This window comes from Alligator mississippiensis, chromosome 12 (genome assembly GCF_030867095.1).
Source record: "Alligator mississippiensis isolate rAllMis1 chromosome 12, rAllMis1, whole genome shotgun sequence".
Classification (NCBI taxonomy): Eukaryota; Metazoa; Chordata; order Crocodylia; family Alligatoridae; genus Alligator; species Alligator mississippiensis.
The window spans coordinates 22334070-22352312 of NC_081835.1; the positions used below are offsets into that span (position 1 = coordinate 22334070).

Genomic DNA, 18243 nt, shown 5'->3' on the forward strand with positions numbered 1-18243 from the left:
CATAGTGTTTTGATTTGAATTCTATTAACTTTGACTGGGTGGTAATATATTCCCTGCAGATTCTGTCCAACTTAAAATTGCCTCTGTATTAAAGTGAGCAAGCATCCCAGGCTTTCTAGGACAGTTCTGCATTTTGGGGCTGTGTCCTGATGTCCCAAAAGACTCCTTGAGATAATAGCTTTAAATTTGGACAATGTCCCCGTCTCCTACAGTGTCACAGTACCAGACAGTGTTCTGCTGAGATACCTCACTGCTCTCTGCCAGTTAATTATCTTTCTTGGAAAGTTAATTAGTTACACCTGAAGCAGTGTAATCACATTCCCACAGTGTTACATTAAGGCTAATTAGTTCTGCTTCTTAGCAGAGCTGATTATTCTACCTGCAGTGCTGTATTAAGGTGGCTTACACAACCTGAAATTGAAAATGATGTCGACTGCATTTGGTTCCAGAGATCTGTGGTAGGTTTTGGATTTGTGGAGCATCTGGAAATATATCTCTGATTTTGGTACCCAAAAGTTGGCCAACTTATTTTGTATACTTTCCAAGCTAGACATGCTGGTCATCCTTCAGTGGAGGAAAAGTAAGCTTGGAAGTAGCCAACATAATATGATTTTTGGCCTCTCCTTTTTCACTCCCGTTACCCTCACTAAAATTTTTGGCTTATTAAACAGTCTTCTCAAAAACAAACAGACACAGTTCACTAAGAATAAATTGTTCTTATTTCTGTAACCCATGTTTGACTTTGATGGGAGTTTGGGTTGTGCAAGGAATGCAGAATTGAATCCATAAAGTTTAGCTCTAACAGTGGTTCAATTTTATTGATCTCCAGTGGCATTTTAAAAAGTAGGAATTTTTGAAGAGGAACTCTTAAATGGACTTATGTGAGAGGATCAAATTTTATGTGCAGCTAGGTTATCCTAATATTTTTGTGGATATAATAGATTTTCCTGTGTGTATTATTTTATTTAAAAATTAGACTTTGTTTATATAAAGATTAAATTTAAAGAAATAATATTTAATGTTTTATCTATTATGGCTTAAAAATAACAGTTGGGCAGAACATAATTTGTTTTAAGACTATGTTTCTGCCCTGCTATCTTGGTCAGAATTTCCCCTCCCAGTCCTTTGTAGTATGCTGCCTGGTTGTTGCTCACAAATGTGTAGCTAGCCACACTTAATGGAGCACTATACACTTACAAGGTGACTTGGTGACAAGTGATCATTCAAGGAACCAATATGAGGAATAACTCACATTAAAGTAGTAATGTTTCAAGTTAAGCACATATTTACAGTGCTTTGCTGGATTGGGACCTTAATTGTGTTTTTAAATATAATTAAAATAAAGTTAAGCACTTGGGGCTTATTAATCCTCAGTTGGCTTTCACTTAAACCACATAAGTTTCTCTTTCCATTACACTGAATTCAGGCTAGAGGAAGAAATAGAAGCAGTATAGTTTTTCAGTTTAGTTCAGTTTCTGTTCTTTCTCTTTTCTAGTTCCACTTTATTTATCACAGTGTCTGTGCTACTTGTGGTGGCTATGTGGGCATTGCAATCCTTCACTTTGACGTCTGAGAAATTAATTTGCTGGATGGAGTATTCCAGAGTCATTTTGATGGAGAGGTAGAAGTAGTTAATGCCCTGGTGAAAGTTATCTAGGGATTCCTTCCTATGTATCCATTAGGGCTGTGCAAAATGGCACTGTTCCGTTTCGCCTCGAGTTTCGACAGTTCAACGGAACAGTGTTCTGTTTTGAATTTTATTTCAATTCAAAACAGCTGTTCCATTCCATTCTATTGAAACAGAAAGGCTGTTTCGATGCCATTTTGACATTTCGCTGGGGATGGGGAGGCAGCCCAGCTGGGCTGCCTCCCCATCCCCCATACTAGGGGATGCCTCCCTGCCCCGGGCATGACCTAGCACCAGGGATGGGAAGTCAGCCCAGCTGGACTAGCCTTGTTTTGTTTTGAGGTTATTTTGACGGCCTTTGTTTCATTTTGATTTTGCTGTTTCGACCTCAAAATGAGTCAAAACAGTGTTGAAATGAAATGGCTGTCAAAATTTCACACAGACTTCAAGGTCTTTCATAAATATATGGGCATACTAGGGAACTATACATGTGCCCATGGCAGTGCTGTTTTTTAGTTGGTATGCGGAGTCCCCAAATCTGAAATAGTTTGTGTGAAGACAAATTGGGAAAGTGCAGTGGGAATAGAAGCAGTCTCCGTAATGGGGATAATGTTCATTATGGCCTGTAATCTGTTTTCACGTGAAGCCAAATTTAAGAAATCAGTGGAGTCTTTCCAATAAGTGGCAGCTCCAGTGGTATACAGGAATAGGCTAAATAGTCAGAAACTCCCTCTGTGACAGTGCCAGGGTCAGAGATGGTAGGGCACCCTGAGTTGCCAGGTTGTGGGATCTTGTGGATAATAGGTAAAAGTTTCTTGGCCTGGATTCCTGGGAGATGGAATCATTAATCTTCTCCATTGTTTCCAGAGGTAGTATTTGTTAGACCTCAACTCCATGTGGTGCCCAATGACTGGGGAGACAACAGATCGCTGCCATCATGCATCACCTGCACACATTGCTCGTCAACAGCTTTATTCAAAGTGGAGACAGCTTTGGGCGAGCTCCCAAAAACTGGGCAGCAGCCCCAGGCATCTGTTCTTTCCATATTTATACATCTTCGTTCATGCTCAATAACATTTACCCCACCTTTGTCCCTCCTTTGTTCCACCCTTAGTCCTTCCCATCTTAAGCTCTACCTCTGTTTACTGTTTATTCATTAACATGGAATTGCCTATGTATTTCACTTATTTACGTGTCTTTTTGCTATGAGCGCATGCCTAAGACCCTGACCCCAGCTTCTTTCGGTCACTTGTGGCTTCTTGCTGATTTCTTCACCATTTCCAAGGTCTTGCTTCTGCTTTGTCTCCTAACGATAGCCAGTGGACTGCATCCTGTTCTTCTTACACAACGAGCTATATATCTTACAACACTACTATATTGTTAGGAAAATGCTTGCCTAAGCATCTTGCAAGATTACTTTTAACATACCATTCTGCCTTGTGTTTAGCAGCTTGCTAGGCCTTTTATTCAGCTGCAAATCCAATGCTCCCTAAGATCCAAATACTGTCACCCTAACAGTATTGTTAAGGGGTCATTTAGTTCTTCCTGTTATTGTGCTGTATGGTCCTCGGTCAGGAATTTGTAGAATTCCATGTTGGAAAGTTGTTTCTGGGCTTCCTGTATGCATGTTTTGTCCATGACAGCAGTGGCACCCCCCATATCATCCTGTTTATGATAATATCAGGGTTGTTTTTTAGGCTGAGTATAGCTTTCTGGGCATGTGTAGATGAAATGGGGACCCTGAATTGAAGCGTTGGGTTTTAAAAAACACCTCTTCAATTTAGGGTGAAGTAAACCCCCATGTTGTGCACACACCCCACTGACTTACTTGCCTCTCTGGCAGGGAGGGGAGGGCAAGCTGCTGGTGGGTGGAACAGTCCGTGGGCTGTGGGGAGGGGGTGGGCTGGTGCTTACCTCTGCAGCAGTGGCAGCCCCTCCACCCCTCAGCAGCACCCACCTGCAGGCACCCAGCTCAGGCAGTCCCGAGGGGCACCGCAACCATGGAGGGAGAAGAAAGATCAGGCTCACCGCTTTTCTTGAGCAGAGCCTGCTTTCCCGGGCTGCTGCCAGGCTGCCTGCCTACAGAGATGTGGAGCTGCATGGAACCTGGTGCTTCACTCCACAGCTGTAGGGGCAGCAAACTAAAACTCCTTTAAGGAGTTACTTAAGGCACATTACTAAAAATAGTTCAAGGAGTCCCTCATTTAAGGTGCATTATGCCACCGAATTTCCTACAGCAGCTGGAATTAATGTGCAATATGCCACCAAGGTGTGCAAACACTGACACCATTAAAGTGGTGCAAAAGCATTTAGCGCACTTTAAAGTGTTGTGCACACACTCCTCTTGTCTCATCTACACACAGCCTCTGTTCCTAGTTATTTCTTCATGGCCTTGGAAAAGAATCTAAAATGCACTGTCTGTGTATTGAGTAGTTTTCAGTGACCTGTAGGATTATCAAATCCAAATGAATGTTTTACTAAATTATTCATTGGCTGTAGAACTCAAGGGTGTTTCAGTACTGAATTTCAAAGTACTATACTAGCTATTACTGCCTTAGAGCTGTTCAGAAAAAAAACCCACTTAGATTGGCAACTGTTTTTATGTGAAGCTGCATTTATTTCATTTAATTGAACTTAAACACCTTTTGTGTGGAGATATGGTCTGCAAAATTTTAGCCAAAAAGGTGAAAGCTTCATATGTGATAGAAAACTGGGGGCTAGAATGGAAAAACGTACATAACCTAAACTTGTATTTACTAATATTCTTTCCTCAAAATCTGAATGTGTGTTTCTTTTACTGATTACAGGTTGATGCCTTGAGATTACGACTGGAGGAAAAAGAAACTTTTCTTAATAAAAAAACAAAGCAACTGCAAGACCTCACAGAAGAGAAGGGAACCCTGGCTGGAGAGATTCGAGATATGAAAGACATGTTAGAAGTAAAGGAAAGAAAAATCAATGTCCTTCAGAAAAAGGTAAGACAAAAAAATGTTAAGAGAAACTAGAAGAGAATTAATTAATTTCCTAGAGTACCTTACTTTAATGTAGCAAAAAAACAGGGACCAAATCTACTGCTCTTCTGTGTCAGTAGTTCTTAATCATATAAATTGGGTTTCAACAACTGTGCGCATATAATGATAATTCAGTTGGTTGCGCTTGGGAAGACAGGATTACTTTTCTTTATTGTCCAAATAGGGAAAGAAAATATATTAAAATCTATTAAAATAACTTTGCATATGGGAGAATAGCTTGTTTTTTCTTTAAGGGTGCTCAGGGCTGTTTGTGCTGGACTGGGAAGAGACAGACTGCTTAACCCCTTTGGAGGGGAACAGAGTCTCTGGCTCTGGCAAATCCTTTTACTGAAGAGACAGTGTCTGTTTTTCTGCTTGAAACTTTGGGTTGTTCTAGGTCTTCTCTCTCAGGTGCAGAACTGGTTGCAACCCCCTTGAATCATGATCATGGGGAACCAGGGAGTGAGAGGGACCAAAAGGCCAGGGTCTCAGAGTGGGAGGGAGCCTGGGGCACCCCCTTGCTCCACCATCCCAGGCATGGCTTCTAGTGGGGGACACTCAGAGACCAAATAAAGCCAGAGTGGTCCTGAGCAAGCACCCCCTAGAAGGCAATCTGTGACAGGGGGCAAGATAATATTAGTTGATGTTCTGGTTTTGGATATTTGACTCTTGTTTGTAATCTTAGTGACATGGAAAATATCAAGTCTTAAGTATCTTTGATCCTGGATTGGATATAGTTTGTTCTGGACCTCAACTGAGAATTTTTATTATTATATTTTTACTGAAAACAAAACATGGCAACTATTTGAAGCTGGCCAGAGATTTGGAATGTGATTACAGTTAATCCCAGGGGATATGGATCAGTGGGCAGAGTTCAGGTCATGTGATCAAAGGTATATGATAAAAGCAATTTATCAGAAGGTTGTCATCACCATATATATATAGTAGGTATATGTTCATGAGTATAAAATATAGTTTTTTTTTCTTTTTAATGACTCAATATTATTACATCAGGGTCTAATAAGTACAGCAAATTCTCCACCTTCCTCAGATTTTTTGTAGAAAGCCCTGGGCTGCACAGTAACAACCCTTTCAAATGGATTTTTATTCCACTTGATTAAAGTTGTACAGTTTCAAGTTCAATCAACTGAAAAGCAGAGTATTCTCTCATATGTGGTTACCCATATGTAAAGAAGCAAATAGCAGCCTTTGAAAGTACCTGACTTATCAATGAAAATAACAAATCTAGAGCCACACTGCTACTCCTAACTAAATATCAGTGTTCACTCACATTACAGTCTATTAAGTGCTTTCTTTGGAATGTGCATAGTATACAATGAGGTAAATCTATCCTCATAAGAAGTAATTGCAAAATAATTGATTCTTTAAGATTGACAGCACTCTTTCCGTTTCTCCTGAATAACATATTGAATCAGAAAATTTCTGAAGTTCACGTTTTGTGGTAAGGGCGAAATTCTTGCTTTACTTATGAATGAACTGATCAATTGGAATACTTGTTCAAAAAAATTAGCTGAATCATTCTTGTGATCATTCAATCAAATTTAGGTGTACATTTGACTGTCTTGGGAATTACTAGTTAGTAAGCATATTGCTGTAATATCTAGGTGTTGATTCACACTGACATATCTCAAAATAATTAAGTAAGATCATAATAATAGCACAAATTTATTTCTAGGGAAGGAATACAATGCTTAGAAATGTCTTTAAAATGACCTTCAGGTCTCATTTACAGCCTGCTATGAGACCTTCAGGAGTATATGATTCACTTCCAACATGTTTAGAGATAAATTCATTCACAGATGATTTATCTAAAGAAAGTTTAAACTGAAACATTATCCTCTTTTTTCCCCAATTGTTTAAATAAATTCAGATCTTGATACTATAAAGGATATGTTCGCTGTTTATTTTCCTTATGTCTGGTGTACAGTCCTCAAGTAGAAATTCTGTAGCTCCAGACTTTTCTAACAAAATTAAGAAGTTAGTTTCCTTATTGAGCCCATCCATATTTAGATTGATTATACAAAACTTCTGTAGTCCTTAAACCACCCCCTTTTTTCTGCTTAATTCATTTGCATTTCTCACCCTTTTGCCAGCACTAGCTATATGAGTCTGTCCTTCATTCATTAGTGTTGCAGGACATATGTGTTTTTATGCTCTATGATAGACATTTTGAGATGGTGGTTCAACTTGACCATATGCAGGGTTTGTGTTTTTTTTTCCCCTGCTTATTCAAAGTCATTCTGTTACTCAAGTGCCTATCAATCTAGAGTATTTTACAGTGGTAGCCTGAAGTACTGCAGTATTGCTGCTGTAATATTTTTATAACAACTGCATAATAGCAATTTTCAAACTTTCCATTGTGCAGACCATGCTTTTAAATCATTCAGTCTCGTGGTTCATCTCCCCTCCCATTTTTGTCAACATAATGTCATCTTGATATAGCAACTGCTTACAGGGCAAAGTTGCATTTGGAAGCTATTTTAATATTTAGCTGTCTTTAATGCAGTAAAGAGAGCCATGTTGGTCTGAAGTTAAGCATTGTTGGTCTGAAGTTAAATAGAAGACAGGGTAGGGTGGCACCTCAAAGCTCCTGTGTACGTGCAGGAGCCTGCTCCAATGCTCTGGAAATCCAGCGCATCAGAGCAGGTTCCGTTAATCCAATCTCCTGGAGCACAGAAATTGATGTGCTCTGGCAGCCTCGTGCATCATGTGTGGTGATGCTGACAAACATCTCTGTGCTAGCAAAATGGTGGCGGGGCTCTTTGAAATAAAACACATCCAATGAGTTTTAGTTCAAAGTGTCCCGCCGCCATTTTTTTAGCACGGGGCCGCGTGGCAATGCTAATACATGTAACGCGCAAGGCTGCTGGAGCGTGTCAATCTCCGTGCTCCAGCAGACTTAATTAATTGAGTCTGCTTGGACACACTGGATTTCCAGCACATCGGAGCAGGCTCCCTGCATGTGTATAGGAGCCCTGAGGTGCCACCCTGTCCTGTCTTCTGTCTAACTTTAGACTAACAATGCTTAACTTCAGACTAACATGGCTAACTACCTCTCTTTACTGTATTAAAGACAGTTAAATATTAAAATAACTTCCAAATGCAACTTTTCCCTGTAAGCAGTTGTTATATCAAGATGACATTATGTTGATGTGAATGGCTTCGCTAATTAAAGTGCCCTGCTTGCTCATTAAAGCATCTGGCACTGCTTCCGTGAGCACATGTAAAAGTGCCCTCAGAGACTAACTTTTTCAGAAAGACAAACTTTCATAGCCAACAACCTACTTTGTCAGATGCTGAGGAAGTAAATTCTTGCCTATGAAAGCTTACATGTTTCTAAACGAGTTATTCTCAAGGTCCCATCCTGCCCTGCCTTCTTTCTTAATGTATTTTTTTCTCTTTTTAAGCTAATCAGACTTTTAGCCTTCATTTTTTTCTCCCCCTCCCAACTGTTCTGTTATTTTCTTTGGGGTCTCCTTGTGGTTTGCTCCTGCTGTGTTCTTTTTTTCTCTCTTCTCCTTTTCTATGGGCTTCCATGATACTTAACTCCTTTCTCTCATGCTTCACTCATTTACAATCGTTGGTCCTTTGGATACTCCTCTCCCACTGTTGTCTTTACAGCCGGTGGAAGCCAGCCATTTGGATGCTTAGCATCAAATTTGCATTTATCCCTCACCAAGAAAATGTACCTTCCAAATAGAACCAGTAAAAAGCAATATGAACATATGAATGGATTTAAAAAAAATCCAGTTGGTCTGTCTAGTGGCCTATACTGTCTTTTGCAATGAACAAATTGGGTATCCTGTCTTTTCCAATGAACAGACAGGAGAACTAAGTAACACTTGGCTGTGTAAGTGGGATTACTCACAGAGTAATAGCCTGCTGTAAGGAAGGACCATAACATTGTTTTGTATTGTTGCTCTGGGTTCTAAATTCTAATCCAGTTCTAAATTAATCTGGACCCATGCTTGATTTTAATGAGGAGGCACAGTTTGTTTAAAACTATTATTCAGCAGGCCTGTGCGAAGCGGCTAATATTCGCTTCGGATTCAGCTGATTTGGGAGATAGTGATTCAATTCAGTGATTCAAATCACTGTCCCGATTTGATTCGGTCGAATCTCTGAATCATCTAGGCCAGGCTCATCCCCAGCCTCTCTCCCAGCCCAGCAATGGCTGCTCCATCTGCCCCAGCTCCCGGCACTTGTAAAAAACAAACAAACAAACAAACAAACAAACAAACAAACAAACCCTGGGCCACCGGGTGCTGCCAGGCAGGGGGTGATCCCTGCTGCCCCCCACTGCCCCATGTTATGTGGGGAGCTCTGCATGAGCCCTATGACCCCCCCCCTCACTCCCTGAGCCCTCCCATGGGTGCCGTGCACGGGCCAGCTCTGGCCCTTTATGAAAAAAAAACCCTGAAAAACCCCCGGGACTCACTGCTTCTGCCAGTGGGGGGCAATCCCCACTGCTCCCCTAATGCTCTGTACCACGTGGGGGGCTTTGCACAAGCCCCCCAAAGCCCCAAGTCCTCTGGAGGAGCGGTGAATTTCTGTGGCTTTTCTCATTTTTTTTTTCCTTAAAGGGCCAAAGCTGGGCTGGGCGGGGCACTCATGGGGGGCTTGGGGGAGCAGGGGGCGGGTCAGGGGGTTTGTGGCATGGCTCCCCATGCAATGTGGGGCAGTGGGGGGCAGCAGGGATTGCCCCCCCACCCAGAAGCACCCAGTGAGCACCAGGGCTTTTCTTTAAAGTACCAAGCTGGGGTGGGCAGGGGGCAGCCAAGGCAGGGGGGCTGGGGGAGTAGGGAAGTGGTGGGGCTGAGGGGCTGGCAGGGGTCCCCCCATGGTCCCCTCCCCCAGCCCCCCCCGCCCCGAGTACTTACCAGCTTGGAGTCAGCTGCAGCTCCCTGCTGCAGCCCCCAGGGACTGCCCGAATAATCAAAACTCTCCAAATCTTTGCTTTGAATCAATTTGGACCTTTAAATTGGTCCCCTGATTTGATTTGGATTTTCAGATTTGGCCACCGAATCAGGCCGAATTTCCTCTGAATCAAATCACCACCCAAAGCTTTGCATAACCCTATTAGTAAGATCTTAAACTGACCTATGTAAAACTTTGTTGAAGTGTGCAGCTCTGTGTTACTTCCCTTCTTTAATATGTTACTCTAAATGCCTTATTTAAAAATACAAAATTTAAGGAAATAAAATTCCACCCTGTGATGAAAGTTTTTAAATTTTATTTGGAACAATTGTTCTGCTTGAAGAGTAAAATCATTCTTTTGAGCACTCACTAATAAGGATGGGAATGAAAAAAAAAGTACTGGTAACATTTTGATAGGCAGGAGGTTTCTGTCGTACATGAAAAATTTTTAAAAATCCCACAAAAGAGATGTGGTGTGTCCTACAGGAAAACATCTGAACGCATATAAGATAACATGTAGCAAGAGAAAGTAACGGGCTAGATAATGAGCTGATAATGCACTGTCCTTTTATGCAGTGGTTTCAGTGCCTTTTTGACCAAATTGGAAAACCACCACACTATTCAGCATAATTGGCAGTCTTAAGGGAGGCCCAGGAGTGGAACAGCATGCATTTAGAGGGTTTGGATCAAGGTGCATTGGCATGGAATAATAATAAACTTATGTCAATGTCAGAGGTGCAGTATTACTTAATATTTCTTTCTTTTCGAATCTTTGGCACTAGTATTTCATTTTAGTGCCAGTAAAACTGGGTATGCTGCTTTAATAGCCATGTTTAACCTGGCAAAGTTAGTCTTACACCTCATATCTGTCAGCTTAGCGTGCAGAGGGGCAGACCTCAGAAATCTTTGTGTACCACTTACCAGTATGTACAAATTCTGTGACTATGGCCAAACTGTAGATTAAAAGGCCAAGGCATACTCAGTGTTCACAGGAGGTAGAAAGTGCTGAAGTGGATGACACTTCTTTTATGTCCTTCTCTGCTTTCAATTTATTCCCTTTTATAGCAGCTAATCCTGGTCAATTTCACTCCTTTGGTTTTTAATTTATAAATTCTTGTTACATTTCCTTGGAGTATGCTTTTTTTTTTTTTGGTGTTGAAAACAGTAGCCGTTTGGAAAGAGAAGAAGGTAGAGGATGCTCTGTAGGATTCTCTTAGGATAACAGCTTATAGAAATTCTTCCAGGTAGTTCTTTGGAGTGAACAAGAATAAGATAATAAATATGGGCTCAGAAAATATTTGCTTTTATATACAGCACAACATTTTTCATGTAAAATTGTTATAGTTTCCATCTTTAATAGTTTAAGTTTCATGATTGATGAGGTGCTACATGACGAAGGGCCCTAACCTCCTAGCTAATTAGACTTTGTAGGAAATGTCATAAAGTTTTAACTAAAATGTAATAATTGGAATGCATATACATAGTGACTGGGCTTTGTATCCTCAGTGGTGCTTTCCTGCCCACACTAAGTGAAAATGTATTTAAAATACACTGTACACTAGGCTGCATGTCTTATGCTTCTATGCCCTCTAAAAAATAGTAAATTTATAGTTTGTTTGATTTTAAATATACTAGAATAAACAAATAGTTCTGAATCTTGGATTTAAAGCTTGATTTATCAGTATTATTAATTGACACAGGAAAAGAAATTCTGGCTCTGAATCTGTAATATTAATGTTTCAAAACTGGAAGAAATGAGAGACCAGTTTGTTTCGTGGCACCTTAGGACCTAGCTTGGCATACAAGCCTTGAACATATCACTCATATAGGATGTATCTGATTTTTTGTGGCATCCTAGGTTAGGAGTGTGGTCTCTCAATCCCATAACTGGCTGTAGGGTATTTAATAGCAGCCAATCCAATTGTTAGAGAACAAGGCAAATGTGCTGAAAATACTTAGTGTTGGCAAGGTGCCTGGTGGCAGAGCATGGGGCATTATAATAAACCGTGCCAGATTCTGTCAGAGAGTTCTTAGATAGGGTGTTACAAGAATTAAGTTTGGAAATAACCAAATCATAGTGTTTCACTTTAGTGCCACAGTGAGATAACAGATGCTGCATTATGTAACTGTTTCTTAAAGCAAGCCAATGTTCTGACAACAGATTGCATATGTTGTTTAAAAAATTATGGGAGTCTCGTATTAGACTCATGCAAGTTTTGATGACATTTTCAAGCTTCCTAAGGTGACTGTTGACTTATACATTACATGAAGAAAGAGCACACATAGAATGAGATGCCCTAATTAAAATGCTATCTTCAAAGTCTTGAGTGCTAGAAAATTTTGTGTCACCAACTGCCAATGCCCAAATCTGCTCCACAAAAGATAATATTATTTAGACAGGCCAGGATGAAAAGGAGAGTAGTATTATATAAAGCTGTTTTTCTTTTATCAGTGTATCATTATCAGTTTAACCACATTAGGTCATACAGTTGATGTCAGAGACATCCTCAGTTGTTCTATAATGGGACTCAGCCTCAGCATACTTAAATAATGCCTATAATTCATATTACAGCTATCTAAGTAACCAACAAAACCAACAGAACATAGACCCAATTAATCTGTCATAATAAGGGGTTATTAACTTGTGTACTAAGATCTCCTATGGGACTGTCAGCAGGCTTTGGTGGGATCATAACTTCTATGTTTTCTCTTTTGTTTTAACATTTAAAAATTGGTTCTCAGTTCTCATGTTTACAGAAAAACCTAAACAAGCATAAGCTAAAGGAATAATGCCAACCTGAATTTGCAGATGGCCTAAAACGATTGCTTTAAGAGATGTTAACCAAAATGCACTGCATCTTGTGATTGTGGAGTCTGCATTTTTCCTAATATGCCACAAGGTGTGGCCATGGGATTTTTGCCAGGAGATTTGCTAGTTTGCTAAAACTAAGGATCTGACTTTTTTTTTCTCCTTGCTATACTGGGACCTGCCTGTGGCTGTCTCCTGAACTATCACCTGTCTTTCAAGAAGGTGCTAATTGGATTATAGCGGACCCTCCCTAAACAGTTCCATTAAGATTTCTGACCATACTCTTTTCTCACCTTGCCCCGTTCTTCTTGGGTTTTGTTGCTTGCAGTATTTTACAGCAAACTTAGACTGCAACACGCACCAGAACAATGTCAGTAACTTCAAAGGAAGCAAGATATAGGCTCCACTGTAATTTATAATCTTTAAAAGGAGTGAGCAATGAGCCATTTGGCAAGCAAGTTTCCATCTTGGATTTGGAATTCCTTCAGTTCTTAAAACCAGAACACTACTTTATTCAATGTCAGCCCACCAGTCATGAAAATTGTGATCCTTAGAAATAGTATCACTGCCAAACTGTCAATCTGACAAGAAAATAATATGGAGCTTTTCAGTGCACAGTTCTCACAATTGGGTCAGATTGACATCACTGTGATAGCATTTGCCCTTATAGTGTCTGTGCTATGGCAGACAAGGAGGGACGATAGGGCCCTAGATGCACTTGAAGATCCCAGTAAGCACTCTGCTTAGGGACCTACCGAATACATGATTTAATGGATTTCACAGAAGTCATGTAATTGGCAACCTTCTGTGAAATATCCAGTTCCCTGTGAAAAAGCGTGGGGAACTGGCTATGTTAAAAAAGCTGGCAAAGAGCCAGAAAAAAGCTGTCTCCTAGAAGGGCAGGGGGAGGGGGAAGAGAGCAAAGAGAAAAAAAAGGCAGACTGCCCATCTCCTGAAGCAGGGGCAGGGGGAGAAATTGGGGGAGAGGCGAGAAAGGTGCCCGTCTCTGTCTCCAGAAAGGGATGGGGGAGCAGGGTAAAGCCTACCAAAAGTCCCGTTCTCCTGAAGGGGGGGAGGGGGTGGGGGGTGGGATGACGCCTGGAGTGGAGTAAATTAGAGACTGAGCCCATTACCTTGGCTCAGTCCAGAAGCCACTCGGGTCAGCCTGGGTTGTGCCTGACAAAAAGCAGGCATGAATGCAAAGAAGCCATCAAAGACTGCCAAGTACATGTCAGTGGCAGACCGTGCGAAGCAGTATCCTGCAGGTGCCCTACATGCAGATGATGACAAACTCTTCTGCATCACCTGCAACCTGACCCTGGATGTGACTAGGAAAGGCAGCATCAATTGGCACCTGGAGTCAGATGCACACACAAAAGGAAAGCTGCTGCAGAAGCTGACAGTCAAAAGAAGAAGCAAGTGACCATTTCCTCCCTCTTCAAGACAGACAGCAGGACACCAACCCTCAGGGCAACTACCTGCAGCACGGATTTTTTTGTATCAGGGAGCTAGACTGACAGGGACCTCCCTGTATTTCAAACTGAGCCAGTCCTCCTCACTTCAGTCAATTTTTCCACCATGTTTCAAGCCATAGTGTGAAGGTACCTTGCAACTATGGCATTGACTTCAACTAGGTCTTAGCCTTCCTCTCTGACAGTGCCATGTACATGTGCAAGGCTTTCTCCAACATGCTCTGGGGAATGCCGCCCAATGCTGTTCATGTCATCTGCAATGCATACATTCTCTCCCTAGTAGGTGATATCTGGCGCACGTAGTTCCCCAAGGTGGACAGCCTGCTGTCCTCCTTAAGGAAAGTCTTAAAGCACTTCAGGGTGTAAGATCTGCTATAGGGACTCCATCGCTAGTCAGTGTGGGGACCTATGTGCCACTCTGTCCCTGCCACCGGAGCCTATCCTCACCCAGTGGAACTCGTGGTTCAGCATGCTCTGTTTCCATGCCAAGCACATGCAGTACTATCAGCGGTTCGTGGGTGAGGAGCTAGACATTGCACTCAATGCAATGCCTGCTTAAGCTCTGGGATCTTTTGGGGAGAGCTGACCTTCAGGATCAAGTGACATTCATTGCTGACAACACCACCTTGTTCATGGAGCCCCTGACGTGGTTTGAGGGAAGGCAGGCTGTGATTCACCAGACATACAACAAACTGGAGTTAATCAGCTGGGTGGAGGACAGGGCATCACAAGAATTGTTAAGCTGTCTTCAGGACAAACAGCGGAGACAGGAGCTGTTCCAGGCAGTAGCTGTAAAACTCGATCAGTATTACAGGTATAACCCGTACCTTCCCCTGCAGTTTAGACAGCTGGCTGCCCCCTTTCTGTGTGCTGCTCACATTTTGGATCCCAGCCAGGTATTTCTGGGACCTTCAGCTCCTGACAGTGATCCAGGAATGGGGGACAGACCATGATGGTGAACGTGCCACTTACATAAACTTTGTGCAGGAGTGCTGGATGCCTGTGAGTGTGCTTGACTATATGCCCTGGTCAGGCACTATCTCAGCATCCCAACATACTCAGTTGATGCTGAGCATGCCATCTCTGCCTACGGACAAGTGTTCACCCCAGAGAGCAGCTGGGTGCAACATGGTTATGTTTAATGCCTGAACAGCCTCTCTTAAGGTTAGCATGGGTTTCAGTTACCTGCTTTTTTTAATGTCCTGTAATAAAGTATATATAGTTGGCTTTCCTTCCAGTTCATGTTGTGCATAGTACAGGTTTATTTTCCTAAGCTCTTTCTGTCTATACTTTAATTTAAGTGCTGATTTAGTAAGTGTATATACTTGATCTAGTATAGTGTTGGTGTTCCTCTTTAATAAAATTTACAGTTGGTATTTTTTAAACTTCATTGTCTCCATTGCTTTATTTTAGCCAGGTAGTTAGCTTTACACTTCAGTTGGCTATGGGAACTGTTTAACTGCCACACTTAAACTGTTTGTTTACTTTAATTATCACCTTCTGCCCTTTGAAGAGGGTGATAAATACTGAATAAAGCCAGGCAGCTCCTGCTAGGGCTTTTAATCAATGCCTGGGAGGGGTGGGGCTTGCAGCACCCCTCGGGCAATCAGAGGCATGGGGGTGCTTTGCTCCTCCTTCAAAATGGTGACCCCAGCCGTATTACAGCTGTCGTTAGGCCCATGAATTTGGTAGGTCCCTAACTCCGCTGTATCTTCAGGCCCTTAAATACTTTTATAAGTTTGTCTCATCAGCAGCACTCCATTTACCCTATTAGTTTGATATTTTCCACAAAATTTCCTGGGAGGGTGGGGAAACATGTTAAGAAAGCCCCAGCATCCTCCCAGAAAAAAGCTCATCAACAGCTATAATTGGCAGTTCTGGACAACCAAGGGAGGGAGCCAGGTGTATGCCTTCCTTACCCACAGCTGGTTCTAGGACTTTGTGACGACATGGTTTCAATTGCCTACTGTCAGTAGCACCAAGACATGGCTTCTTTCTATCTCTGAAGCTCTGATGAGGTTGGTAGTTCTGAATCAGGGGTATCAAAGATATGGCCTGTGGGCTTCATCTGGCCTGCAGAGCCATTTTACTCAGCTCACAGCTGGTAGAGAAGATGGGCAAGTTGGGGTGGATCCTGCTGCTGTATGTCCAGTGACAAGGGAATATCTAAGGATTCTGAGGAGTGTCTGAGGATGCTTTAGGTAGCTCTTTTTAATGTATCGTTTTTTAACATATGCACTTACAGTGTGCACTTACACTGTGCTTAGCAAATTTGCAGAATATGCCAAGTTGGGTCAAGTTGCAGATACTCCAGATGTTAGGGCTAGGATACAGAATGACCTGGATAAACTGGAGAAATGGCACACAATCAATCCAATGAGATTCAACACGGACAAGTGCAAAGTCCTGCACTTGGGACAGAATAATTGCATGTACAAATATAGACTGAGAAATGAGTGGCTAGGCCACAGTTCTGCAGGGAAGCATTTGGGTATTACAGTGGACCATCAGCTAAATATGAACCAACCGTGTGTTCTTTTTGCAAAAAAAGCCAATAGCATCCTGGTTTATATTAATCGGAGTATCACTTGCAAATCAAGGAAAGTGTTTCTTTTTGTCTATTTAGCACTGCTAAGACCTCACCTGGAGTACTGTGTCTAGTTTTGGGCCCCACACTTCAAAAAGGATGTGGACAGTTTAGAAAGTGTCTAGCTTAGGGCAACAAAAATGAGTAGGGGCCACAGAAAAAAAGCTGAAAGAGGTAGTGTGGAGAAGAGAAGACAGAGGGAGATTTGATAACAGTCTTCAAATTTCTGAAGAGCAATTATAGGGAGGATAGAGATGGACTTTTCTTTGTGGCCATAAGGGACAGAACTAGGAGGAATAGCCGCAAGCTTCAGCCGGGGAAATGTAGGTTAGAGGAACTTTAACTATAAGGCTACCTAGTGAAATTGTGGAATCTCCATCCTTGGAAGTTCTTAAGAGTAGAATTGACAGATACTTGGCTGGGGTGGCTTAATAAGGGATGATTCTGCCTTGAGCAGGGGGCTAGACTAGATAACCATGTGTTATTCCTTCAGGCCCTACTTTCCTATGATTCTCAGTTAGCTAAATAACTGTGACAAACATATCTTCAAACATAGCTTCATGTGAAGGAGCTGAGTGTTTAATAGTTCAAAATTGTTATAAAATGCTGTCTTCTTAAAGTATGTATGCCATTTGTACAACAGGACTGAAATTAATGAGTCTTACATAAGTGACTAATGTCACTTCCCAGCAAGATAGCTGTCATTGGTCTCTGAAATGTCAATAATAATTAGTAAAATTATCTTTAAATCAGATCCTGAGGTTCTTTATGCTGAAAAAAATCCCACCATGTGAGCTGTCTACTAAGCTAAGCAAAGACAGTAGTTTTCTTTCTACTAAATGGAAGGAAATGATCTCTGAAGAAAATCAGAGACAGCTAAGTTACATAGTGTATGGGTGTGTCACAAAAAGTAGGGGGATGGATATTATTTGGAAGGGACCAAAGAACAGAGTGAAATTATTTGGTATGGCATATGGACTCGTATGTAACTAAGAATAATGGAATGCAATTAAGAAAGGGAAAATGAAGACTGAATACTAGGAAAAATGTATTTGACTGTGGAAGAATCTTTTAAGGCAGTTGGGGCCAAACATTTTGGCAGGCATGGCACAAATTAACCCCCCACCCTCCCCAATGCCAGTCCTGTCACCTTGCCTTGCCTGCTGCTCTACTTTCTGTCTCCTCTATCTGCCACTGTGTTGCTTGTCTCCTCCCTGATCTGCTGCATGCCACACACAGGCTGCCTGTGCCACTTGTAGCACATTTGCTGCAGGCTGGACATCCCTGTTCAATGGAATGTGGTTGAAGACCCATGTCTTGGATCTTTTAAGAAGACTGTAGAAAGCAATAGAAAATGCACTTCAGAGAGCAATTTTGTATTGTCAGAAAGATATTGTGGATAACCTATAAATTATCACTTCCCCCTGTGTTAAGACCACAAATGGTCCCACTGCGGAGGAAATCCTGGCCTCAGTGAAATCAATGGGTGTTTCCCCATAGGTTTTAGTAAGTTCAGAATTTCACCCTATGCGTGGAGGTGCCCAGGGCTATAAACGGCTCCATTTTAGTGTAAAAAAAATGGGAAATAACAATAACACCATTCATTCTAACAGTAGCTTCTCTGATGAAAGGGCTGGGGTGAATTTACATCTATCTATTTTTTTTCTCTTACTGCATTGACAGGGTGATTATATTTAAAATCAGAAAAATGTATGTAATTAACCCAGCATTTTTAAAGAAAGTACCATTTCTTCTAATGAGTTCTCTAGCTGAACCAGTTAAAAATAATTCAGATTTAT

General features: G+C 41.6%; 1 protein-coding gene across 5 annotated transcripts in view; it reads left to right on the forward strand.

Annotated features, from left to right (window-relative positions):
• ERC2 (ELKS/RAB6-interacting/CAST family member 2) overlaps positions 1–18243 on the forward strand; it is a 1022300-nt gene that overhangs the window by 395212 nt on the left and 608845 nt on the right. For all 5 annotated transcript variants that reach the window (XR_009455862.1, XM_059715377.1, XM_059715380.1 and 2 more), the window contains exon 7: positions 4435–4602. Coding sequence is in view for 4 of the 5 variants with exons in the window: in XM_059715377.1 (XP_059571360.1) it covers positions 4435–4602 (168 nt within the window). In the remaining variant the exon portion in view is untranslated. The remainder of the gene's footprint in view (positions 1–4434; positions 4603–18243) is intronic.